Source organism: Hyalella azteca, unplaced genomic scaffold (genome assembly GCF_000764305.2).
Source record: "Hyalella azteca isolate HAZT.00-mixed unplaced genomic scaffold, Hazt_2.0.2 contig1031, whole genome shotgun sequence".
Classification (NCBI taxonomy): domain Eukaryota; kingdom Metazoa; phylum Arthropoda; class Malacostraca; order Amphipoda; family Hyalellidae; genus Hyalella; species Hyalella azteca.
In genome coordinates this window covers 3,540-30,656 of record NW_025931363.1, presented here as the reverse complement: position 1 = coordinate 30,656, position 27,117 = coordinate 3,540, and the positions used below count along the sequence as shown (strand labels likewise).

Here is a 27,117-nt window from a genome sequence, read left to right as displayed (position 1 = left end):
AGCATAATCACACTCAGAACACTGAATAGGTTTTTCTGTTGAGTGTTTGTGAAGAAAATGGGATTTCAAAGCTCCTTTTGTAGTACAAGCATAATTACACTCAGAACACTGAACAGGTTTTTCTGTTGAATGTTTGTGAAGGAAATGTATTTCCAAGTGTTTTTTTCTGGTGCAAGCATAATCACACTCATAGCATTGGAAAGACTTTTCGTTTGTATGGCTGAAGAGGAAATGACTTTTCAACTCCCCCTCTGTGGTGCCAGCATAATCACACTGAGAGCACTGAACAAATTTTCTCTTGTGTGATTGTACACAATTAGGGAACTGAAACGTTGTTTCTGTTGAATGCATAGCATTAATGTGCTGCTGCAGTCCAATCCCTGAACTAGAGGTGTATTTAGAGCAGCGGTGGGGCCCTGAAGCAGGATGTTCTAGATCAACGAGCTGCTGCAGGTGGTTTGCACCTGCAGCCACCAATCCACGCTGGTAACACCCAAGCCTGGTGTGTTGCTTGGAGCTGGACGCTCCTGATATGTCAGCAGCTCCTGTTGCAGGTGCTGATCCACCTTCGCCAAACTAAAAAAATACACAATGAAACTATCTCCCACAATAACAACGGTCAGAGTAAACTGGCAAATTTCAAGTTTGATTCTCAAAAGGTCACTTAGTCATCACAACAGAAAATAAACATTATGATGAATATTCTTTAAACTTGGAAATTTTGAATCAGTCTTCTCTGGTTTATGTAATGCTTACTCCACAGCAAAGCTTGGTCTGACGAAATAGTGAGTATTATTCATGTAGAGTTAGGTACAATAATTTCAATAATTACTAATAATTGATTTTCAAAGTTGGAAACTGATTTCCGAAAGAGCTATGGTTTTGAAAATGTGCTGTGACACTTTTAGAGCAAAGCAATACCCCACTTTCTTCTATCATCAAAACCTGATAATCTCACATAATATAATTGACCGTCACCGTCACAACACCACACATGACCCAGTACCACCCTCATGTCAAAACAAAATATCAACTCAGTCCACTTGATCGCAACTTAGAAATTTTCAGCCTATCCCTTGATGCTATTGGTCACCTCCACTGCCTAGTACAGCTACAAAAGCAAAATCCTCAAGAAGCAATATCATACTAAAAGTCCTCACAAGAAAATCATTTGGACAAGATAAGGCCTACACCTACTATAAACCTGCAAAACCAACTGTCATCCAATAATTGACTATGCCTGCCCAATCTGGAGATCTATGCCTGCCCAATTAAAAAATCGGCATAGATAAAAAAGCACTCCCCAGATTTACAAGACAGATTATGGCACAACTTTGTCCTGGTAACTGTATTCTCTTGAACAATTCTAAAGTCAGAATAAACCACAACATCATCAAGACATTTAGCTATAGCTCTTTGGAGACAGATTTTTGAGACCAAGCTGCAGTTGAGCTTTGGCTCCAGCCTCAGCTGGACCAGCTGGTGTCAGCCACAATGATGAAACCACTATGTAAAATTATGAAACAGTCTCCTTAAAGTTACAGTACTAAGCATAACCCTAATGCTCATGATTAGCGCCCTATTTTTGTTCCCTTAAGGATGATAGTTATATGTGATAGTTCATGATAGATGATAATTGATAATAGTTGAAGTAAAGATTTAATAGTATACACTAAGTAGACCATGGACAGCTCAAAGATGAAAGAATTACTGTTGGGAAACCAAGAAATCCATCTTTGTCCCACACATTGTGGTATTGTTACCTATTCTATCCTTCTGTGGATATGATCATAACATCCTTACGTGGAGAGTAATGATGTTATGTTTAAAGTAACTGGCTCGATTGCAACAAGTTCCTGCACTGCAGGATTAACATGTTCCAGGATTTTATCTTTCCTTAGTTGAATTCAGATATATTGTCATCTATTTCTGAAGATTGAAAATAATTACATTTTGTTATCAGAATTAAAATGTAGGAGGAAAATGGCATCTGTAGCCAATATCACTACCAGCAGTTATCAGTCAACTATAATATACCTATATACCAACCAATAAATAAATACCAATACCTACGAATTGGTGCTGTTGAGGAATTGAGAAAATCTCTAAAAAGTTTGCTGCACAGTGCCATTTAGGGAGAGCTAAAATTATGTTTATTTACCTGATTTCCCAACAGAGCAGAAGTGTTCTGTGAGGAGTTTGGGAGGGCGTCATGAGCCTCAACTTGAGCTTCCATCTTGCACGGCACACAAGAGGAGAGTGCAGGTACAGGGCTGAGATGTGCAGTTGAACAAGCCTGGGGGATGTGGAGGACAATGTTGATGTGGCTGCAGTGAGGTTTGCATTTTATGAGGGAGGATCTAATGTATAACTCATTATAGAATTCTTTGCAAGTGTCTAATTCAACATAAGCTCATAAATGTGGTAGCATCACAATTTACTAGCTATACAACGTCTTCTCATGTTGGTGATCCATAGTGCAGACATTCCAATTGCCTGTTTTCAAACTAAATGGATAAAATTTTCTATTTTTGTTATTATCCGATTAAATTGACATACATAAATATTAGAGACATCTCTTTCCTTGTATTGTAGCTGTGTTGCATCACCTAAATTTAAAATTTATATTAATGGACATGAAGGATCTCCAGTATTATTCTTCGCAATTCTCTGCTCTATTATTTATTAATTGACAAAAAAGAAGGTGCTTTTGAACAAAAAAATTTGGCATGGCTGCTCCCAATAGTGACCACCACTTTTCATTATTAATCAACTACAGACAACTATTAGGAAAAATGAGTTTGGCTTTAAAAATAGTAAACCTATTGCAAGTATTTTTGGATAAAATTTGTCATGACTTCTGAGCAATTATTGAATCAAGATGAAGGAGATAATACCTAATTATTATTGCTTAATATTTCAGACATAATACTGGGTTGCAATTTGTCTTCTGAGCCTAACTTGAAGATTTTATCACGGGAGTAGCATTCATTCTGCAATTTTTTTAATTAAAATCTATGCAAGAATTTCAAGTGCTCTGCTGACCACTTGCATATCAACTCCACCTACCTCATTTCCATATGAGAATGGCTCTTCTTTGATGGATACTTCTCCTGTTTTTTCCTCAGGCTCTTCTTTGATGGAGATAGCAGAATCTTCAAGTACCGGCAGAGGGTAAACCTTTTCTAAGGCTGGAAAAAATGTACATTGGTTTACTGGTACCACTGGGCTATGGAGCAAGAAGTCTCATAGTAGATACAATGTCCACCAAATGAAGACGTGTAAGCTCAGGCAAAAACATTGCTCAGAGTGAAATACCACTTCATGAGTGAAACTAATAGGGTGGCATTTTCCCACATAACCTCATCAAATCTTGTTTATAAACTCTTGAGAAACAAATACAGATGAGAATGAAATTGGATAGATTTACATAACCTCAGTTCCCCCTCTGTGTAATAACAATTAATGAGTTATTTAAATGGAATCTGGCTTACCTTCAGACTTTACTTTGCTGCCACCAGGAGACGCTTGACTGAGGCTTGGCTCAGGGCATCTGCCACTCCTGACTGCAGCATCGGAGAGTTGGTGCAGCACAACACTGCATTCTTTGGTAATGGACGCCATGACCAAATGTGATGATAGTTATGAACCACTGAGGTTGAAGTTTTCAATCTATAATGTTGGCAGAATTGGTAATAACACTAGACGGATACAGGAAATTGTACAGAGTTTAATAAAGACTCAACAGAAGACCTTAATTTCAGCATTTGCAACACAATTAACCCATCCAAAGTTACTTATGCATACAATTGCTTACTTTATGCATCAGCAATTTTTAATTCACACAATTTGGCTACATGCAAGAATGGCTTGTATAATAGAAATTAAAGATGTATTGAAATAGACGGGACAGTTTGAAGGATATCAAAGGATATGGATATCAGAAGGACAATTTTCAGAGGACATTTTGGCTCCAGAATATTGCTATCAGTATTTTTATACACATAGCAACATACACAGTGCTATATGAATATCAATATTTGCGATTTTTCATAATATTGTTGGAGTAAGTTGCCTGAACTTTAGATATAAGAATAAATATGAGTTGTTGATAGTCAAAATTATTGAATGGTGAATAGTTTCCACGAATTATAAGTTTAAATAAACAAGACTTTTTATAGTAATCGTTGGCATATGAGTAGTGACTTCTGCCTATTTTATCTCATCTTTCAGCGTCTAGTCTCATTCATTTCATACAATTTATTGAATTTCTTATCCAGTCTGATTCCTACACAGAGATTCCAAACTAATTTTTATTGTAATATTTTGTTTTTCAAGCATCTCATTAAAGATTTCAGCTCTACGGTTTTCTTGTTTCTTTTATGAAAACCTGAAGTATTGTCATTGAATTCCTTGTCTAATTTTCAACCTTTTTCAATATATTTTATTTTTTTCTTCAATTGCAGTGTTCCGACCTGCATGATAAATTCAAAAATATATGAGTTTAATGGTCACCATAACCATACTTTAAAGATAAAATGAGGTGCTATGTCTAGGGTGTTTAAAAAAAGTTAGCTGCAATTAACTATCATCAGCACATTAGTCATTAAAACAAGACCATCTAGCCACCAAGCAAAACTCAATATAGTCTTTTATAGATCTATGCAAGTAACTAACTATAACATATCAATGAGTTTAATAGAAATGATTTTACATGTTATTACTAGGATACATTGTGAAGAAACTGCTGGTTTCTTTGTGTTAGAAGATAATTTGGTCCATGAAGTGGGCCAAATTTCATTAGAAAAAAAATTCTAATTTCATTCCAAAAAAATTCTAATTTCATTAGAATTTATAAGATTTTTGAAACAATTTAAAATATTACAAGGTTATGACAGCTTGAAAAGAAAATTAAAGAATAAGTCATCAAATGCCAAAAATGACATTCATAAAATACAGTAGGTGCAAAAAGTATCACACAAAAGAAAAATTTTATCAATTAAAGCTAATCTAACAAAATAACCTAAACAATCACTATTCTTATCTAAATTTACTTGTGAAATACATATATATAGAAACAACAATAGTAGCGCTAAACGATGACATGATAGTTGCAATTTTGTAACAGATAAGGTTCAAAAAGTATCTAACACATAGTAAAAAAAGAATTAGATTTACCAATAATTTCTCGTCCATTATATTTAGGAGTATACTCTATAATCAGAAAAAATTTGAATATTCTAGAATGCAAAACAACGTCATAGACATCTTTCTAACTGCAGTCATTCATTACCTGGCATTGTCATGAGAAGGTGGCCTAAATTTTACGCTCTTCAACAATGCCTAAAACTGCAGAGTTTTCTGAATTAACTAGAAAATCAATTATTGAGCTACACAGAGATGGTTTGGGATATAGAAAAATTTCATCTGTGCTAAATATCCCAATTTCGGCAGTTGGTGATACAGTTTGGAGGTGGAAATCATTCCATCTTTTGACTATTCTGCCTTGTTCAGGGCGTCCTACAAAAATTTCTAACCGTACAGGTAGGAGTTGAGTTTGGAAAGTATAGAATAATCTTTGACTGCCTTGTTCTGAACTGTAAAAAGTCTTGCAATCAAATGGGACAAATGTTTGCAGGAATACAACTAGGACATTTCTCTGAGAGAGAAGATTCCACTCTTGGTCACCAAGAAAAACTACTTTCTTGAAGGAAATTCACCTTAAAAACTGCCAGAACTTTGCTGAGGAACACATGAATAAATCTTCAAGCTTTTTGGATAAAATATTATGGTCAGATGAGACTAAAATTGTGTTGTTAGAGCAAATTTTGTGCCAGTGGTGTTTGGAGACGATAACTCTGCATTTCACCTGAGGAATACCATCCCATTAGTGAAGTTTGGATAAGGCAGCATAATGCTTTGGGTTGTTTCTCTTCTGCAGGCCCTGGATAATTGGAAATCATAGAAGGATGGATGCACTCCGAAATGCATTGGGGCATTCTTGAGAAATGTCTCATGAAGTCAGCCAAAAAATAGAACCTTCCTCGAGGTTGGATTTTCCAACAAGACAATGACCCTAATCACATGGCTAGGGCAACTCTTACATGGTTTCATGGTTTCAGGAGAGGGACATCGAGTTATTGGACTAGACAAGCCAAACACCTGACCTCAATCCGATTGGAAATCTGTGGAGAAAAATAAAAGTGAGGGTATGGGAGAGAGATCCAAGAAATCTTATCCAATTGAAAGAAATATGCAAGGAGGGCTAAAATTCTTATTAGCATAAGTGTTAATCTTGTGAACAAGTATTTAAATTGGTTAGAAGCAGTTTTGGCTGTTGAAGGTCATATGACGAAGTATTGAGTAAATTTCTTAACAATGTGTTACTTTTTTTGAACCTTGACTTTTACAAAATTGCAATCATCAAGTCAAAATTAATTGATATTGTTGTTTTGATATATTTGTATTTTCCATGTAAATTTAGATTAGAATAGTATTTCTTTGTGTTATTGTGTTGAATAAGCTCCAATTAAATAAGTTATTCCATTATGTTGGATACTTTTTGCACCCACAGTAGTTAGTATACCCACTATAGCCACTAACCACCATAACAGTTGTTACAGTAAGCTCTCTTGATAATGTGGGAGGCAGCTTAGTGTGACTGGGGAGGTTTGCCAAGTTATGGTTTCAAAACAATGATTTGATTGATTAATGGTGTCCCACTCCCATACAACCATCCTAACTTGCAATTTAGATTAATATTTTGGATTTTTATTTATTAATTAATTGAGAAACAATTACAACTGGAGGGAACAGCAGGTATACATAGAGAACAAAGACTGAGGTAAAACTAAGTCACTGAGTCAAATTTTAAGTTTCAGTAACTCACAATTTCAATAATTTGTCTGCTTCATCCCAGTCTAGAAAAGTCAAACATTAAATGTAAATGTGATTACCATAAGAAGTTCAATTCATCAATATTCAAGCAACTTTGTTATACTGAATATAGATTAGGCAGTAATGGTCATTAGTCATTAGATATCAAATAAATATACATGTACATACATAAATATCAAATAGTACATGTTTACTCAAACTACTTGCACTTCAGGAACTGGGGGTTTGCAAATACCCCTTAGCAGGGAACTCCTGCTACCTTGCAGCATATATGAAAATGGGTCTCCCAGAACACAGTCAGCACAAATATTCTAATAGCCAAATATCAAGATTTCATAATTTTTTCATAATTTCCTGGATGCCAATGGATGGGAAAGAAAACACAATAAAGTCTACTTTTTATACTTCTCATCTTCATTATTCTATTCTCTGCACATAGGTACAAAAATGCATTAGATGGCAGAACACAATTAGTTATAAAATAATTGTATCTACAAATGGTTGGTGACAATTGAGCATGTGAGGCATAATTTATACTGTGGTTTCTACTCAGGTAAAACGAAGTCACATATTAATGGAAAAATTAGCTACCTCAGTACAGCACGACCTTCATTTGAAATGTGTCAGTCAAGGTCATGCTGTGAAAAGTAACAGAAGTAACAGGCAAAGGAATGACAGGTGATTCATGGGAAATTATAAACAATGTCAGGAACACAAAGCTGGAAATCAACATCCAAAAACAGAAACAGGCTAAGACCGGTACTTTTGATTGGGACAAATCATAGCAAATTGCATAGTGATCAGCACCACATCATGAAAAATAGAACAAAAAATATTGCAGTACCATTTGCAAAATAACACTAAAATTTGAAGGATATTCATAAAATTTTATGCCAGAGAAGGTTATGCAGCTAACAGCTTTCAGACTGAAAAATAAGCAGTGAAAAATTGGGTAACATTCAATTACAGGATCATGGCATCTACGCCTAAATCACTAATTAGCCAGGTGAAGCTTCAACAATTATGATGGTGATTCAGGTGTAGATAATAATGTGTAATTATGTCGTGAATATTACCTTACGGTTTTTAAGTTATCTTTAGAGAACTTACAATCAGTATCCTATAGACGACAAGTTGCACATGTTAAGTTTTATCAAAGAGAGCACACTAGAGCTACTGGCAACAGACACTATGAAGCTGGAACCTCAGTCGGAACTAAATTGAACTAACAGGTAATTAAGAGCAAACACTTAAGAACTACAAACTACATGTAATAACTGGGTATCACTCACAACATTTTGCTTTTTCCTACATGTCACTTTATTTAAATTTTGTCCTATAACAAACTCTGAATTCCTCATGTGTACATATTGAAATTTGGCTGGGAACTCAATACCAAATGCTGCTTCATAAGATTATAGTTCTTTTGCTAATCCTCAAACGTATGCTAGTTTGACATTGTTGACTTTTTATTTCGTATTATTGTTGACTGTTGATCGAAATAAAAATCTGAAAATTATTTATTGCAAGAGGATTTTTCATTCAATTGCTAAGAATGTAATTTTTTTACCTAAGAGATTGATGTGGAACTTCTGGCCTGCTACAGCTCACTGACCTGCCACTCTCCTCAGAGAGAACCATGAGTCAGTATACCTGGGGAAATGCAACACACTTACCACCAGAAGTATGACTGTCACTCGCACAAAACTGACGACTTATAGCAGACTCATGTGTGCAGCTAAGAAAAAACTGGTTGCTGATATTCTAATGAAGCTGCATTCAAGCTCCAACAAGCAAGAGGCTCCATCGTTCTATTTCATGTCCACGCCATCACAAGTAACTGCAACTTCGAAGGACAAAGAACATCTAAGCTCCTCTTTCTTGGTGGCAGTGGGTGCCCTAGATTAGGTACCTACACTACATAGCTTGGACCAGTTGTTACTAAAGTTCAAATACTCTGCACTTGATCCCTTTGTCTTCATGCATCTTCATACTTGTGTCAATGAATCATTTGCTTGATGGAGCATTGAGTGTAGACGCTGTTCAAATAAATTTTTTGGACCCAAGTATCATCACAGAGCTTCAAAGGAACTTTCACTATTGAATGACTCCAAAAAAATGTTTCTTAAGTTCCCTTTTATGTTACAAACATTATCATACTCAGGCACTAAGGAGGCTTATCTGTTGCATATTGGCAAAGGAAATGACTTGTCAAGTCCCTTTTTGTTATGATAGCCAAATCATTTTCAGAACATTGAAAAAAAATTTCAGTTGTACATCTGTAGATAAGTCTTTTCAAGCTCACTTTGTAATGCAAGCATAATCACACTCAGATGACTGAATAAGTTTTTCTTTTGAATGTATGTCAAGAAAATGTCTGTTCAAATCTTTTTTTGTAATGCAAATATAATCACACTCAGAACACTAAATAGCTTTCTCTGTTGAATGCTTGCGAAGATGTGTTTTCAAGTGAAATTTTGTGGCGCAAGCAAAATCACACTCAGAATACTGAAAAGGTTTCTTCAGTTGAATGCTTACAACGAAAATGTATTTTCAGGTTCCATTTTGTGATGCAAACATAATCACACTCTGGACACTGAACAGGTTTCCCTGTTAAGTGTTTGTAAAGAAAATGTGATTTCAAAGCTCCTTTTGTAGTACAAGCATAATCACACTCAGAACACTGAAAAGGTTTTTCTGTCGAGTGTTTGCGAAGAAAATGTGTTTTCAAAGCTCTTTTTGTAATGCAAGCATAATCACACTTAGAACACTGAACAGGTTTTTCTGTTGAGTGTTTACAAAGAAAATGCATTTTCAATGCTCCTTTTGTAGTAGGAGCCCTTCCCCAGGACAGATGAATACCGCTGATCCCAGAATGGCACCATGAGTACCTCAGCAACATTATGCTTCCATTTGCCCAGACTTGCCGGCAAACTAGGTCATTTCATGGCTCAATACTTAGGTGCACATTTTTACTGCAGTGTGCAGTCATGTATTAAATGCCATTTGCCTTTTGTGGTGCACAATGACCAGAGATAACAACCCATACCAGACAACATGCACCAAAGGAAGTTCACGGTTTTTCTGTCAGAATCTTGCAAAACTTACAAGAGTGGTGCACAACCTTCCTGTGTGGCTGTGTCCCACAGACACAGTCATGTCTGTTACTACTAACTAATATTATTCAAGTTTGAATGAGTCACAGCATACGATCATGGGAATACAAGCTAGTTCAAGAGTCATAGTCAAAGAGTTACAAAATAAATTAGGCAGTGGTAGTGAGTTGAAGGTGGAGAAGGGTTAAATTTTTGGTCAATTGCTCCACTCACACATGCAGCTTCCTCTGACAACAACTGATCCCAACCATGTGCACGCAAGTACAGAAATTGTAGCAGATCAAACCAGACTCATTTACTTGGTATAGCATATCAGTAGGTACCAAAGTTTATAAGGCAGGTGTTGCCAATCACTGATTCTTACAATGTTCATAATTAGCTTGGAAGAGTTCTTAAAACCAATAATTTGATCATATCTATCCAAGATGATCATGATGCTATAAAGCTTCTTAATGTAACCTAAATAAAATATTTCTGATGCACTTTGTTCTAAACACAATATCAATTATTGTAAAAATCAACCAAATTGGTTAATATATGAAACTTGTGATGTGTGAATGGACTCACAAAAAGAATTCACGTGCAAATAATTGAAGCTTTGATAACCCTGTTGACAAGTAACAAGTGTAAAGTCAGAAACTTGTTGGACATGCATTCCAAAAGGCATTATCTAAAGCCATTTTAACACAAGTTCTATCAGGTGTTTCAACAATTGTTCAACCAGGCATTTCAACACTTGTTCTACCAAGACTGTTCAACAGGCGTTTTAATTAGCATTGTTCCAAATGTGTTCAGAAACTGCTTTAACATGCATTCTACCAGGCATGTTGCACAGGCGGATTAATATCCAAACTACCAGGCATTCTGCAATGTTATCCAACATGCATTCTACGAGGTGTTTTAACATTGTTCTACCAAACATGTTAACAGTTGTTTCAATAGGGGTTCCACCAATTGTGTTCCAAAGCAATTTTAACATGCATTCTACCAGCTGTGTTGTGAAGGTGTTTCAGCCATGACGCATCCTCAGTTGCTGTCACCTGTCATGCGGTAACTCTCGCTCACCTGTCAAGCATTAACTCTCCATCCTGCAGTTCATTGCTGATGAGTGATGACATCATGCATTTCAGTCGACATGAAAATTGCTCACATGTCCACTGGAATGGCTTCTGCATTCAGCAATTGCCTTTGACAAGTAATAGGTATAAGATTGCACCATACATTCATCATTGTTTCTCCCACCTGTCAATGCTGATGCATTTTTGCAAGTAATTGTGATGTTAATACATACACCATTTATAATACGTAATGAAGTCAAATCCTACATCTTTATTTAATGACATAAACAAAAAAATACTTTTGACCCTTCTTGTCAGAGCTTCTGGCCTGATACACCTCACTTACCTGCCACTCTCCTCAGGACTTCTGGCCCAACACCTTGTTGTCCTGCCACTCACATAAGGACTTCTGGCTTAGAAACACCTTGCTAACCTGCTACCCACATTGGGACTTATGGCCAGTTGTTGTTGTTGTTGTAAATGCCCATCCTGGTAGTGGCGACTAGGGAGGGGGGGTGATAGGTCAGTTTTTCTGGGCACTTGGTGGCACTGGTAGTTCTATGACCATCACTAGCTCGCTGACCCGACAGAACCATTTTATTCCTTTACACAACACTCTGGACAAGCAAGGTACTCATTTATCAACCAGAGTTGGCTGAATGGTTGAGTTGACCATGAGCTGAGCTTCCCGCAAGAACTTGCCTTCAGTGGGACTCGGACCTGGGAGCTGGGTGTGAGACAGAGTCTTTCACCACTGCCCCACCACAGCCTGCAACACCTTGCTGTCCAGCCACTTTAGCTGGGACTTAAGGCCTACTACACCTGGCAGTCCAGCCACTCTCGTCTAGATTTATAGCCTTAACCCCTTGCTGTCCAGCCACGATTGTTGTGATTTATGGCCTCAACACATTGCTGTCTGGCCACTCTTGTCAGGACTTATGGCCTCAACACCCTGCTGAGCAACCACTCTCGTCAGGATTTATAGCTTTAACACCTTGCTGTCCAGCCAATCTTGTCAGGACTTATGGCCTGCAACACCTCACTGTCCTGCCACTCTCGTTAGGACGTCTGGCCAACTACACCTCACACCTTGCAACGAGGGCCCTGTATTAGCAAATTGCTTTGGTAAAAGCAGGCATCCATATGACAAAAAATGTGCTGTTCGAGAGCACAGCAAGAGGACAAATGCTCAATTACCCTTGTTGGACACATAGCAATTAGTATTACACGGTAGAATTTGCCCCTTTATACATGTGCCTTTAATTTGCATTTTTCAATTTGCAAATAATGAAATAATCTAAAATTTCATGCTTCAATGCATCTTTGAACCTAAATATGAAAGTTGTTGCATTCAAAATGTTGTAACATATTAAAACTATATTCTGAAAGTTGCCATTTGATCTCCCAATATCATCCATAGATTTAATTATTCCCTGAATATTATTATCAAATAAATAGCAATATACACATTACAATGTGTATATCATTATTTGTGACAAGAATGTGACCTGCATCAACAGGTTGCAGAACTTTAGACGTTAGAATACATTTGAGCTTATGATAGTCTACATTCCCAAATGGTGAATAGTTTCCAGGAATTGCAAGTCTTAATCAACATGATATGTTATAGTAATGGTTTGCCTTGAAGTAGTGACTCCTGCCCATTTTCTTCTTATTTCTCTTCAAATTCAAGTTTCAATTACTTAACACCTGTCTCTTATACACATCTAGATGTGTATAAGAGACAGGTCNTGCATCATAAATTTACAATAATGACTGATAAGTAGCCCCCATAGCCATACTTGACTGATAAACAGAGTTGTTATATTTAAGGTGTAAAAAAAACTGAGCTCTTTTCAACATTCATCATCACATCAGTTATTAAAATTAAATCAACTAAGCAGCAAGCATCACTTACTGGTCATTTTGAAATGAATGCATACAAGTAACAGAATAAAATAAATCTATGCGCTTAATAGTGTTGAAATAAATTATTCTGGATTAGGACTTGACCTGATACAGAAGATTGCTTGATGCCTTTGCTTCACCTACAATCAATCCAAATCACCACATAGGTTGGTTACATTTTTGTATATTTTTATTGCCTAAAGTAAAGAAAATTTACAGAAGGAGGAAATACCAGACATACATTAGAACCAATATCAGGGCAAAAACCTATACACTGAGTCAAGTTTTATATACTAATTACTCATTCCTTCAATAATTTGTCTACTTCATTCCAGTCTATAGAAGTCAAACTTCAATTAGAAATGTCATATCCATAAGGAGTTCACTTCATCACTATTCAGGTAAACTTTTCAAACTGAACATAGATTAGTAAGTTATAGTCATTAGTCATAAGATACCAAATCTGATGGTACGTGTTTACCCAAAAACAACTTGCACTTCAGGAACTGGGGGTTTGCAAATACCCCTTAGCAGGAAACTCCTGCTACCTTGCAGCATAAATGAAAATGGGTCTCCCAGAACACAGTCAGCACAAATATTCTAATAGCCAAATATCAAGATTCTATACTTTATTCACGATTTCCTGGATGCCCATGGATGGGAAAGAAGAGACAATAAAGTTTACTTCTTATAATTCTCATCTTCGTTGTTCTATTTGCTGAACATAAAGAAATGTATTAGATGGCAGAACACACATTAGTCATAAAATAATTAAGTCTACAAATGACAGGTAACAACTGAGCAGGAAAGGCATAATTTAAATTCAGGTTTCTACTCAGGTCAAATGAAGTTACATATTATTAGAAAAAAATATAACTCAGTACTCACTGCAGTGAGTGACAGAGAGCGCATTTCTTGTTGTCGAAAACTTGAGGTCACGGATGGACGGACAGACGGACAGGCAGGCAGACGGACATGGCGAGCACAATAGTGCATTTTTTCCATAAATGAGAAAATGCACTAAAAATGAGCTACCTCTGTACAGCACAACCTTCAGTTAAAATATGTCAGTTGAGGACATGCCATGCAAAGTTGTTGGCAAGGAATAACTCATGGGAAATTATAAACAATGTCAGGAACAAAAAGCTGGAAAATCAAACCACAAGAACAGAAACAGGCTAAGAATTGTAATTTTGATACAGACAAATCATAGCAAATAGTATAATGATCAGTACCACATCATGGAAAATAGAATGAAGACTATTGCAAGGTCATTCACGTAACTGGTATAAAATTGCAAAGATGCTCAAAAAATTTTATGCCGGAGAAGATAATTTAGAACACAGATTTCAGACACGAAAATAAGCAGTGCAAAATCAGGTAACATTCAATTACAGAATCACAGCATATATGCACACATCACTAATTATCCAGGTGAAGCTTCAACAATTATGATAGTTTAGTTATAGATGATAATGCGTGATTATGTCAGAAATATTACCTTACAGTTTGTTAGTTATCTTTAGAGAACTTACAATCAGTATCCTATAGAACACAAGTTGCATATGTCAAGTTTTATCGAAGAGAGCACACTAGAGCTACTGTCAATTAACTCTAACAATCTGGTACCTTGGTAGGAACTTAATTCACCTAACAGGTAATTATTAGCACACACATCATAACTGTAAATTATGTCATGACTGAATATTAATATTTTGTTTTTCCTACATGTCATTTTATTTAAATTTTGTTCTCAAACAAACTTAAAATTCCTCATGTACACAAACTTAAATTTGACCGGGAACTTGATACTAAACGCTGCTACCAGGGTTGGCAATTTTTTTTATTTTTTTAATAAAATCATATAAATAAAAATCAAAGATTTTTTTTTATTTTTTCATGATTTTTTTATTTATTTGATTTTTATTTTTTTCAGTTTTTTTGTCTTTTTGTAGTGTTATTTTTTATGTTGCAATAAGCTTACTAACAATAACAGTATATGGATCATAATGGATGGCTAAAAAGGGACTTATTGCCTTCAATAATGGCCAACAGGCCAAGGTGGTGTTTACCACTTAGGGATTTTTGGGTAAACAATTATTGATAAGTCTATTCATTAGCTTTAATTATTTTATATATAGTCTTATAATTATAATTGTTTTGTTTCCAGTTTTAAATTCACATATATAAAGATTGAAATTAAATATTTTAATTAGAATACTTGTATCAGGGTGGGAAATCTTTCTAATTGCCTAAAAGGTCAATACAATCTCAACCTCTCAATATAAAGGGTGAGGCAGAACCGATTGAGAAATTTTGAGGTAAAATAAATGAGTAATGGAGGTACATAAAGGAGAAAGTTTATTTCCCTAGAGGTTAGCATAACATATCATTTAGAATACTTATGTTTCAAAAACAATATCTGGAAAATGGGGGCTGTTAGCTGCAACACACTGTTGGAATCGTTCTCAGAGGAGGGAGTAACTGTAACAGTGAATTCCGATCGCTAAGTTGCAATGTTGCAAAATTTCTTGCAGCCCAGGATGGAAAACATTGTTGAAAATGGAGCATTGGGAGACGTGTGGTTCCAGCAGGATGGGGCTAAAGCTCACACAGCCTGAATGTCACTCAATGTTTTGAAACGCATGTTCCCAGACTCTGAGGGGTGATTTACAGTGGCCTGCAAGGTCACCTGATTTGAGCATTTGCAATTTCTTTCTTTGGGGACATCTAAAAGAGAGGGTGTTCAGAAGTCGCCCTCACAACCTACCACAGCTAAGGGAACGAATTATTGTACGGCCATATCTTACCATATGTGTGAACGTACTGTAGGAAACTTCCGAGAATGACTCCAACAGTGTGATGCAGCTAACAAACCCCATCTTCCTGATATTGTTTTCAAAACATAAGTATTTTAAATGGTATGTTATGCTAATCTTGAGGAAAAAAACTTTCTTCTTTATGTACCTCCATTACTCTTTTATTTTGCCTCAAAACTGTTCAATCAGTTCTGCCCCCACCCTGTATAAGCTAGCTAACACATTTAAATTGTATACTGTAATCAATATACAACAAATAATCAAATAGTTAAGGACTACTTATAGCCTCATAAGAATTAGCTAAGCTGCTAGCTATGTACAATGTATTGCACACTTGATGCCTCCGTACCAAAAACATTCAATTTATTGAACCTAATACACACTAAAGGCAACAAGTTTATATACCAATTTGTCATTCGTAGTACATTTATACTAAACCATGAATAACAATACCTCAATATAAATTAAAGACTGCCACTCAATATATTTAAATATGAAAAAAAATTGGAAAAATTAAAAAAATCAAGTGATTTAATCACATGATTTAATCATTTTGATTTAATCATTGCCAACCCTGGTTAAACACATATGAATAATGACCAGAGAATTCATTATATTCCAATTAAAATCAAAATTCTTCAGATGTCGTTAACAGATCAAAAGGAAGGTCTCAGCAAGGATGTATAATATAATTAGTGACATTTCAAATGTACCAACATTCATTTTCAAGTTAATAGGATCATTAAAGAATGACATTTTGGTGAACAGAAGTACATAATACATGTAAATAGGATACAACAAGGAAATTTTACATGGAAAATGACTCTGAAAACTATTTAAAAGTTCATACAATTTTTCACATATAAGACTGTGTTGCCGAGGCAGTTAACAAAACGAATAGGGGTTTTCTCCTTTATTGTTCTTGTAAGCTGAAAGTAGCGAAACAGGAAATATTTTATTGGGGGCACCGTGCTAGGTTGAACACAGTAAAAAGATTGACACAGGCTAAATGAAGTAAATTAAAAGTTGCAATAACAGTCTCGACTGAATCGATCAAGAGTATTCTCCACAAGATCAATTAATATTCATGGCATTTAGTCCAGTCGCGTAAAAACAGGTATTCACAACTAATCCAAATATACACCAGAGTAATACTGTGTCCGCAAAGATAAAATACTTACAGCAGTGATTAAAACCCTAAGGCAATACAACGAGTAGAGAAAATGGAACATATATGTTAATTGGCAACATCCTATGCTGTACTGGTGGCTGCAGCTCATATGGCCTGTAGCCTCCGCCCCGCAAAATGTTGCCACACAAAAAAAAGAACTATTTGGCTCCCGTCTGACCGTGTCATCAAAATCGTTTTACTAGCAAATACGTGACAATTTTGGTAGTTAGAAAACAGATAGCTGGGATCGGCCAGCCGTCGTTGGTTGGTTAATATCAGGCGCCACTGCACCATGAAGATACTGGTGGGTTCGTCCAGCACAGTGTGAGTAACGGTCTTGTGAGTTTGTCTCAAGGGGCCCCCCTGTCCTCCAGACTGTAGGTGGCAGGTGAGATGGTGTCATTATCATGGTTGTTGGTCCAAAAACTCCAATGTGGTCCAAATTACAAAGAAGTCTACAACCTTCTTTGAAGCAAAATTTACAGTCTACATCGGCCTCTTGGAGAACTCCTGCTTTTTTTCAGGGTCCAGTGTTTCATATAGTCAAGAGCATAACGTTGTTGTCAAAGGTATCACTAAGCAAGTTGAATTCATTGATGATTTTGAGATGAAGTTGCTTGTTAGAAATACTCAAAGTTGTAATTGTTGGTCCAATTACTCCAGTGTAGTCCAAATTAGGAAGAAGTCTACAAACTTTTTTGAAGCAAAATTTGCAGTCCACACCGGCTCCTTGGAGAACTCCCACTTTTTTCAGAGTCCATTGTAACATATAGTCTGGAGTTTGACATTGTTGTCAAACTGTCTGAACTTTGAGATAGTTTTCAGTCATTTTCAATTTAAAATTTCCTTGTTGTAACCTATTTACATGTATTATGTACTTATGTTCACCAAAATTTCATTCTTCAATGCTTCTATTAACTGGAAAATGAATGTTGATACATTTGAAATGTTGTTAAATATATTATACATCCTTGCTGAGACCTTCCTTTCAATCTGTTAATGTCATCTGAAGAGTTTTGATTCCTTGCATATTGGATTATAATGTTCTCTGGTCATTATTCCTGTGTTTCAATATATTTATATTCATGTGAATTTATGAGATTTGTTAAAGAAATCAAAATATCACAAGGCTACAAGCTTGAGCGTGATAGCTTGAAAAGAAATCAAAGAGTGATTCATCAAAAGCTAAAAATGGTACCTGTTAAAAATGGTACCTGTTAAACCTGTTATAGCCACTAACCACCATAACAGTTGTTATGGTAAGCTCTCTTGATAATGTGGGTGGCAACTTAGCGTGACTGAGGAACTTTGCTGAGTCAGGGTTTCAAAACAATGGTTTGATTGATGGTCTCCTACTTCCCTACATCCATCCCATCTCACCACTAAGATTAATACTTTGGATTTTTATCTAATAATTAAATAGAGAAACAATTACAAATGGAGGGAACAGCAGGTATATATAGAGAACCAAGACTGAGGTAAAACCAAGTCACTGAGTCAACTTTTCAATTTCAGTGAATCACATCTTTGATAATTTGTCTGCTTCATCCCAGTCTAGAGAAGTCAAACATTTATTAAAAATGTGATTTCCATAAGAAGTACACTTCATCCATTTTCAAATAACCGTGTCATACTGAAAATAGATTAGACAGTAATGGTCATTTGTCATTAGATACAAAATCAAATAGTACATGTTTACTCAAACAACTTGCACTTCAGGAACTGGGGGTTTGCAAATACCCCTTAGCAGGAAACTCCTGCTACCTTGCAGCATGAATGAAAATGGGTCACCCCAGAACACAGTCAGCACAAATATTATGAAACCCAATTATCAAGATTCTATATTTTTTCTTTATTTCACAGATGCCCATGGATGGGAAAGAAAAGACAATAAAGTTTACTTCTTATACTTCTCATTTTCATTCTCTATTCTCTGCAGATACAGAAATGCACTAGTTATCAGGGGCTATACTTTCAAAACTCACTAAGTGAACGTAAGTACTTTTGCTCTAATTTCATGTTTATGATTAGTGAATTTTGCTCAAAAGGCCGTCAATTATTGGCTGATAAACTTATGATCTCTTAACTTTTCTTGGAAGCATGGGCCCAGAACACAATTAGTAATGAAATAATCATATCTAACAAATGGTTGGTGATAACTGAGCATGTAAGGCATAATTTATACTGTGGTTTCTACTCAGGTTAAATGAAGTCACATGTTGATGGAAATAATGAGCTAGCTCAGTACAGCATTCCCTTCATTTGAAATGTGTCAGTCAAGGACATGCTGTGAAAAGTAACAGAAGTAACAGGCAAAGGAATGAGAGGTGATTCATGGGAAATTATAAACAATGTCAGGAACACAAAGCTGGAAATCAACATCCAAAAACAGAAACAGGCTAAGACCGGTAATTTTGATTTGGACAAATCATAGCAAATTGCATAGTGATCAGCACCACATCATGAAAAATAGAACAAAAAATATTGCAGTACCATTTGCAAAATAACACTAAAATTTGAAGGATATTCATAAAATTTTATGCCAGAGAAGGTTATGCAGCTAACAGCTTTCAGACTGAAAAATAAGCAGTGAAAAATCGGGTAACATTCAATTACAGGATCATGGCATCTATGCCTAAATCACTAATTAGCCAGGAGAAGCTTCAACAATTATCATGGTGATTTAGTTGTAGATAATAATGTGTAATTATGTAATAAATTTTACCTTACAGTTTTTAAGTTATCTTTGGAGAACTTACAATCAGTATCCTATAGATGACAAGTTGCATATGTTAAGTTTTATCGAAGAGAGCACACTAGAGCTACTGGCAACAGACACTATCAAGCTGGAACCTCTATGGGAACTAAATTGAACTAACAGGTTATTAAGAGCAAACACTTCAGAACTACAAACTACATGTAATAACTGGGTATTACTCACAACATTTTGCTTTTTCCTACATGTCACTTTATTTAAATTTCGTCCTATAACAAACTCTGAATTCCTCATGTGTACATATTGAAATTTGGCTGGGAACTCAATACCAAATGCTGCTTCATAAGATTATAGTTCTTTTGCTAATCCTCAAACGTATGCTAGTTTGACAATTAGCAAAGCATTCTAGATATTTTATATAGTGGGATGATTTTGTAGTTCATTATTGTTGACTGTTGATCGAAATAAAAATCTGAAAATTATTTATTGCAAGAGGATTTTTCATCAAATCACCAAGAATGTAATTTTTTTTAGCTAAGAGATTGATGTGGAACTTCTGGCCTGCTACAGCTCACTGACCTGCCACTCTCCTCAGAGAGAACCATGAGTCAGTATACCTGGGGAAATGCAACACACTTACCACCAGAAGTATGACTGTCACTTGCACAAAACTGACAACTCATAGCGGACTCATACGTGCAGCTAAGAAATAACTGGTTGTTGATATTCTAATGAAGCTGCATTCAAGCTCCAACAAGCAAGAGGCTCCATCGTTCTATTTCATGTCCACGCCATCACAAGTAACTGCAACTTCGAAGGACAAAGAACATCTAAGCTCCTCTTTCTTGGTGGCAGTGGGTGCCCAACATTAGGTACACTACATAGCTTGGTCCAGTTGTTACCAAAGATCAAATACTCTGCACTTGATCCCTTTGTCTTCATGCATCTTCATATTTGTGTCAATGAATCATTTGCTTGATGGAGCATTGAGTGTAGACGCTGTTCAAATAAATTTTTTGGACTCAAGTATCATCACAGAGCTTCAAAGGAACTTTCTCTATTGAATGACTCAAAAAAAAAAATGTTTCTTAAGTTCCCTTTTATGTTACAAACATTATCATACTCAGGCACTAAGGAGGCCTATCTGTTGCATATTGGCAAAGGAAATGACTTTTTAAGTCCCTTTTTATTATGATAGCCTGATCATTATCAGAACATTGAAAAATTGTTTCAGTTGTACGTCTGTAGATAAGTCTTTTCAAGCTCACTTTGTGATGCAAGCATAATCACACTCAGATGACTGGATAAGTTTTTCTTTTGAATGTATGTCAAGAAAATGTCTGTTCAAATCATTTTTTTAATGCAAATATTATCACACTCAGAACACTGAATAGCTTTTTCTGTTGAATGCTTGCGAAGATGTGTTTTCAAGTAAAATTTTGTGGCGCAAGCAAAATCACACTCAGAACACTGAAAAGGTTTTTCAGTTGAATGCTTACAACGAAAATGTATTTTCAGGTTCCATTTGGTGATGCAAGCATAATCACACTCTGGACACTGAACAGGTTTTCCTGTTAGGTGTTTGTTGAGAAAATGTGATTTCAAAGCTCCTTTTGTAGCACAAGCATAATCACACTCAGAACACTGAACAGGTTTTTCTGTTGAGTGTTTATGTAAGAAAATGTCTTTTCAAAGCTCCTGTTGTAGTACAAGCATAATCACACTCAGAACACTGAACAGGTTTTTCTGTTGAATGTTTGTTAAGGAAATGTATTTCCAAGTTCCTTTTTCTGGTGCAAGCATAAACACACTCAGAGCATTGGAAAGACTTTTCGTTTGTATGCCTGAAGAGGAAATGATTTTTCAACTCCTCCTCTGTGGTGCCAGCATAATCACACTGAGAGCACTGAACAAATTTTCTCTTGTGTGATTGTCCACAGTTAGGGAACTGAAACGATGTTTCTGTTGAATGCATAGCATTAATGTGCTGCTGCAGTCCAATTCCTGAACTAGAGGTGTATTTAGAGCAGCGATGGGGCCCTGAAGCTTGATGTTCTAGATCAATGAGCTGCTGCAGGTGGCTTGCACCTGCAGCCACCAATCCACGCTGGTAACACCCAAGCCTGGTGTGTTGCTTGGAGCTGGACGCTCCTGATATGTCAGCAGCTCCTGATCCACCTTCGCCAAACTAAAAAAATACACAATGAAACAATCTCCCACAATAACAATGGTCAGAGTAAACTGGCAAATTTCAAGTTTGATTCTCAAAAAGTCACTTAGTCATCACAACAGAAAATAAACATCATGATGAATATTCTTTAAACTTGGAAATTTTGAACCAGTCTTCTCTGGTTTATGTAATGCTTACTCCACAGCAAAGCTTGGTCTGACGAAATAGTGAGTATTATTCATGTAGAGTTAGGTACAATAATTTCAATAATTACTAATAATTGATTTTCAAAGTTGGAAACTGATTTCCGAAAGAGCTATGGTTTTGAAAATGTGCTGTGACACTTTTAGAGCAAAGCAATACCCCACTTTCTTCTATCATCAAAACCTGATAATCTCACATAATATAATTGACAGTCACCCTCACAACACCACACATGACCCAGTACCACCCTCATGTCAAAACAAAATATCAACTCAGTCCACTTGATCGCAACTTAGAAATCTTCAGCCTATCCCTTGATGCTATGGTCGCCTTCACTGCCTAGTACAGCTACAAAAGCAAAATCCTCAAGAAGCAATATCATACTAAAAGTCCTAACAAGAAAATCATTTGGACAAGATAAGGCCTACACCTACTATAAACCTGCAAAACCAACTGTCATCCAATAATTGACTATGCCTGCCCAATCTGGAGATCTATGCCTGCCCAATTAAAAAATCGGCATAGATAAAAAAGCACTCCCCAGATTTACAAGACAGATTATGACACAACTTTATCCTGGTAACTGTATTCTCTTGAACAATTCTAAAGTCAGAATAAACCACAACATCATCAAGACATTTAGCTATTGCCAGCTCTTTGAGACAGATTTTTGAGACCAAGCTGCAGTTGAGCTTTGGCTCCAGCCTCAGCTGGACCAGCTGGTGTCAGCCACAATGATGAAACCACTATGTAAAATTATGAAACAGTCTCCTTAAAGTTACAGTACTAAGCATAACCCTGATGCTCATGATTAGCGCCCTATTTTTGTTCCTTTAAGGATGATAGTTATATGTGATAGTTCATGATAGATGATGATTGATAATAGTTGAAGTAAAGATTTAATAGTATACACTAAGTAGACCATGGACAGCTCAAAGATGAAAGAATTACTGTTGGGAAACCAAGAAATCCATCTTTGTCCCACACAGTGTGGTATTGTTACCTATTCTATCCTTCTGTGGATATGATCATAACATCCTTACGTGGAGAGTAAGGATGTTATGTTTAAAGTAACTGGCTCGATTGCAACAAGTTCCTGCACTGCAGGATTAACATGTTCCAGGATTTTATCTTTCCTTAGTTGAATTCAGATATATTGTCATCTATTTCTGAAGATTGAAAATAATTACATTTTGTTATCAGAATTAAAATGTAGGAGGAAAATGGCATCTGTAGCCAAAAGCACTATCAGCAGTTATCAGTCAACTATAATATACCTAAATACCAACCAATAAATAAATACCAATACCTACGAATTGGTGCTGTTGAGGAATTGAGAAAATCTCTAAAAAGTTTGCTGCACAGTGCCACTTAGGGAGAGCTAAAATTATGTTTATTTACCTGATTTCCCAACAGAGCAGAAGTGTTCTGTGAGGAGTTTGGGAGGGCGTCGTGAGCCTCAACTTGAGCTTCCATCTTGCACGGCACACAAGAGGAGAGTGCAGGTGCAGGGCTGAGATGTGCAGTTGAACAAGCCTGGGGAATGTGGAGGACAATGTTGATGTGGCTGCAGTGAGGTTTGCATTTTATGAGGGAGGATCTGATGTATAACTCCTTATAGATCTCTTTGCAAGTGTCTAATTCAACACAAGCTCATAAATGTGGTAGCATCACAATTTACTAGCTATACAATGTCTTCTCGTGTCGGTGCTCTATAGCGCAGATATTCCACTTGCCTCTTTTCAAACTAAATGGATAAAATTTTCTATTTTTGTTTTTGTCTGATTAAATTGACATTCATAAATATTAGAGACATCTCTTTCCTAGTATTGTAGCTGTGTTGCATCACCTAAATTTAAAATTTATATTAATGGACATGAAGGTTCACCTGTATTATTCTCTGCAATGCTCTGCTCTATTATTTATTAATTGACAAAAAAAGAAGACGCTTTTGAACAAAAACATTTGGTATGGTTACTGCCAATAGAGACCACCACATTTCATTATTAGGCAACTACAGATAAATATGAGGAAAAATGAGTTTTGATTTAAAATATTAAACCTATTGCGAGTAATTTTAGATAAAATTTGTCATGACTTCTGAGCAATTATTGAATCAAGAAGAAGGAGATTATACCTAATTATTATTGCCTAATATTTCAGACATAATACTGGGTTGCAATTTGTCATCCCAGCCTAACTTGAAGATTTTATCATGGGAGTAGCATTCATTCTGCAATTTTTTTAATGAAAATCTATGCAAGAATTTCAAATGCTCACTTGCATATCAACTGCACCTACCTCATTTCCATATGTGAATGGTTCTTCTTTGATGGATACTTCTTCTGTTTTATCTTCAGGCTCTTCCTTGATGGAGATAGCAGAGACTTTGAGTACCGGCAGAGGGTCAACCTTGTCTAAGGCTGGAAAAAATGTACATTGGCTTACTGGTACCACTGGGCTATGGAGCAAGAAGTCTCATAGCAATACAATGCCCACCAAATGAAGACATGTAAGCTTAGGCAAAAACATTGCTCAGTGGGGAATGCCACTTCATGAGTGAAACTGATGGAGTGGCATTTTCCCACACAACCTTATCAAATCTTGTTTTTGAACTCTTGAGTGATAAATACAGATGAGAATAAAATTGGATAGATTTACATAACCTTAGTTCCTCCTCTGTAAAATAACAATTGATTGGTGATTCAAATGGAATCTGGCTTACCTTCAGACTTTACTTTGCTGCCACCAGGAGACGCTTGACTGCGGCTCGGCTCAGGGCATCTGCCCCTCTTCACTGCAGCATCGGAGAGTTGGTGCAGCACAACACTGCATTCTTTGGTAATGGACGCCATCACCAAATGTGATGATAGTTATGAACCACTGAGGTTGAAGTTTTTCATCTATGAAGTTGGTAGAATTGGTAATAACACTAGACGGATACAGGAAATTGTACAGAGTTTAATAAAGACTCAACAGAAGACCTTAATTTCACCATTTGCAACACAATTAACCCATCCAAAGTTACTTATGCATACAATTGCTTACTTTATGCATCAGCAATTTTTAATTCACACGATTTGGCTACATGCAAGAATGGCTTGTATAATAGAAATTAAAGATGTATTGAAATAGACGGGACAGTTCGAAGGATATCAAAGGATATGGATATCAGAAGGACAATTTTCAGAGGACATTTTGGCTCCAGAATATTTCTATCAATATTTTTGTACACATAGCAACATACACAGTGCTATATGAATATCAATATTTGTGATTTTTCATAATATTGTTGGAGTAAGTTGCCTGAACTTTAGATATTAGAATAAATATGAGTTGTTGATAGTCAAAATTATTGAATGGTGAATAGTTTCCACGAATTATAAGTTTAAATAAACAAGACTTTTTATAGTAATCGTTGGCATATGAGTAGTGACTTATACCTATTTTATCTCATCTTTCAGCGTCTAGTCTCATTCATTTCATACAATTTATTGAATTTCTTATCCAGTCTGATTCCTATACAGAGATTCCAATCTAATTTCCATTGTAATATTTTATTTTTCAAGCATATCATTAAAGATTTCAGCTCTAGAGTTTTCTTGTTTTTTTTTATGAAAACCTGAAGTATTGTCATTGAATTCCTTGTCTAATTTTCAACCTTTTTCAATATATTTCATTTTTTCTTCAATTGCAGTGTTCCGACCTGCATGATAAATTCAAAAATATATTAGTTTAATGGTCACCATAACCATACTTTAAAGATAAAATGAGGTGCTATGTCTAGGGTGTTTAAAAAAAGTTAGCTGCAATTAACTATCATCAGCACATTAGTCATTAAAACAAGACCATCTAGCCACCCAGCAAAACTCAATATAGTTTTTTATAATCTATGCAAGTAACTAACTATAACATATCAATGAGTTTGATAGAAATGATTTTACATGTTATTACTAGGATACATTGTGAAGAAACTGATGGTTTCTTTGTGTTAGAAGATAATTTGGTGCACAAAGTATATTCATTAGAATTTATAAGATTTTTGAAACAATTTAAAATATTACAAGGTTATGACAGCTTGAAAAGAAAATTAAAGAATAAGTCATCAAATGCCAAAAATGACATTCATAAAATACAGTAGGTGCAAAAAGTATCACACAAAAGAAAAATTTTATTTATTAAAGCTAATCTAACAAAATAACCTAAACAATCACTATTCTAATCTAAATTTACTAGTGAAATACAAATATATCAAAACAACAATAGGTAGCACTAAACGATGACATTATAGTTGCAATTTTGTAACAGATAAGGTTCAAAAAGTATCTAACACATAGTAAAATTAGATTTACCAATAATTTCTCGTCCATTATATTTAGGAGAAAAAAATTGAATATTCTAGAATGCAAAACAACATCATAGACATCATTCTAACTGCAGTCATTCATTACCTGGCATTGTCATGAGAAGGTGGCCTAAATTTTGCGCTCTTCAACAATGCCTAAAACTGCAGAATTATCTAAATTAATTAGAAAATCAATTTTTGAGCTACACAGAGATGGTTTGGGATATAGAAAAATTTCATCTGTGCTAAATATCCCAATTTCGGTAGTTGGTGATACAGTTTGGAGATGGAAATCATTCTATCTTTTGACTAGTCTGCCTTGTTCAGGGCATCCAACAAAAATTTCTAACCGTACAGGTAGGAGTTGAGTTTGGAAAGTATAGAATAATCTTTGACTGTCTTGTTCTGAACTGCAAAAAGTCTTGCAATCAAATGGGACAAATGTTTGCAGGAATACAACTAGGACATTTCTCTGAGAGAGAAGATTCCACTCTTGGTCACCAAGAAAAACTACTTTCTTGAAGGAAATTCACCTTAAAACTGCCAGAACTTTGCTGAGGAACACATGAATAAATCTTCAAGCTTTTTGGATAAAATATTATGGTCAGATGAGACTAAAATTGTGTTGTTAGAGCGAATTTTGTGCCAGTGGTGTTTGGAGACAATAACTCTGCATTTCACCTGAGGAATGCCATCCCGTTACTAAAGTTTGG

The 27,117-nt window shown here is 35.7% G+C and overlaps 2 protein-coding genes across 2 annotated transcripts; both read right to left on the bottom strand.

Moving 5' to 3' along the window:
• Positions 1–11: 11 nt before the first annotated feature.
• On the bottom strand, positions 12–2,261 carry LOC108673310 (zinc finger protein 425-like; the record flags this gene model as incomplete). Its single annotated transcript, XM_018161115.2, has 2 exons — positions 2,162–2,261; positions 12–576 (listed from the first exon to the last, which is right to left on the bottom strand). Coding segments are annotated over exons 1-2 (640 nt in total), but the record flags the coding sequence as incomplete, so codon positions are not given.
• Positions 2,262–21,354: 19,093 nt separating this feature from the next.
• On the bottom strand, positions 21,355–23,564 carry LOC108673309 (zinc finger protein 425-like). Its single transcript, XM_018161114.2, has 2 exons — positions 23,461–23,564; positions 21,355–21,873 (listed from the first exon to the last, which is right to left on the bottom strand). The coding sequence occupies exons 1-2, from the start codon at positions 23,533–23,535 to the stop codon at positions 21,355–21,357; spliced, it is 594 nt and encodes a 197-aa protein (XP_018016603.2). The 5' UTR covers positions 23,536–23,564.
• Positions 23,565–27,117: the final 3,553 nt, after the last annotated feature.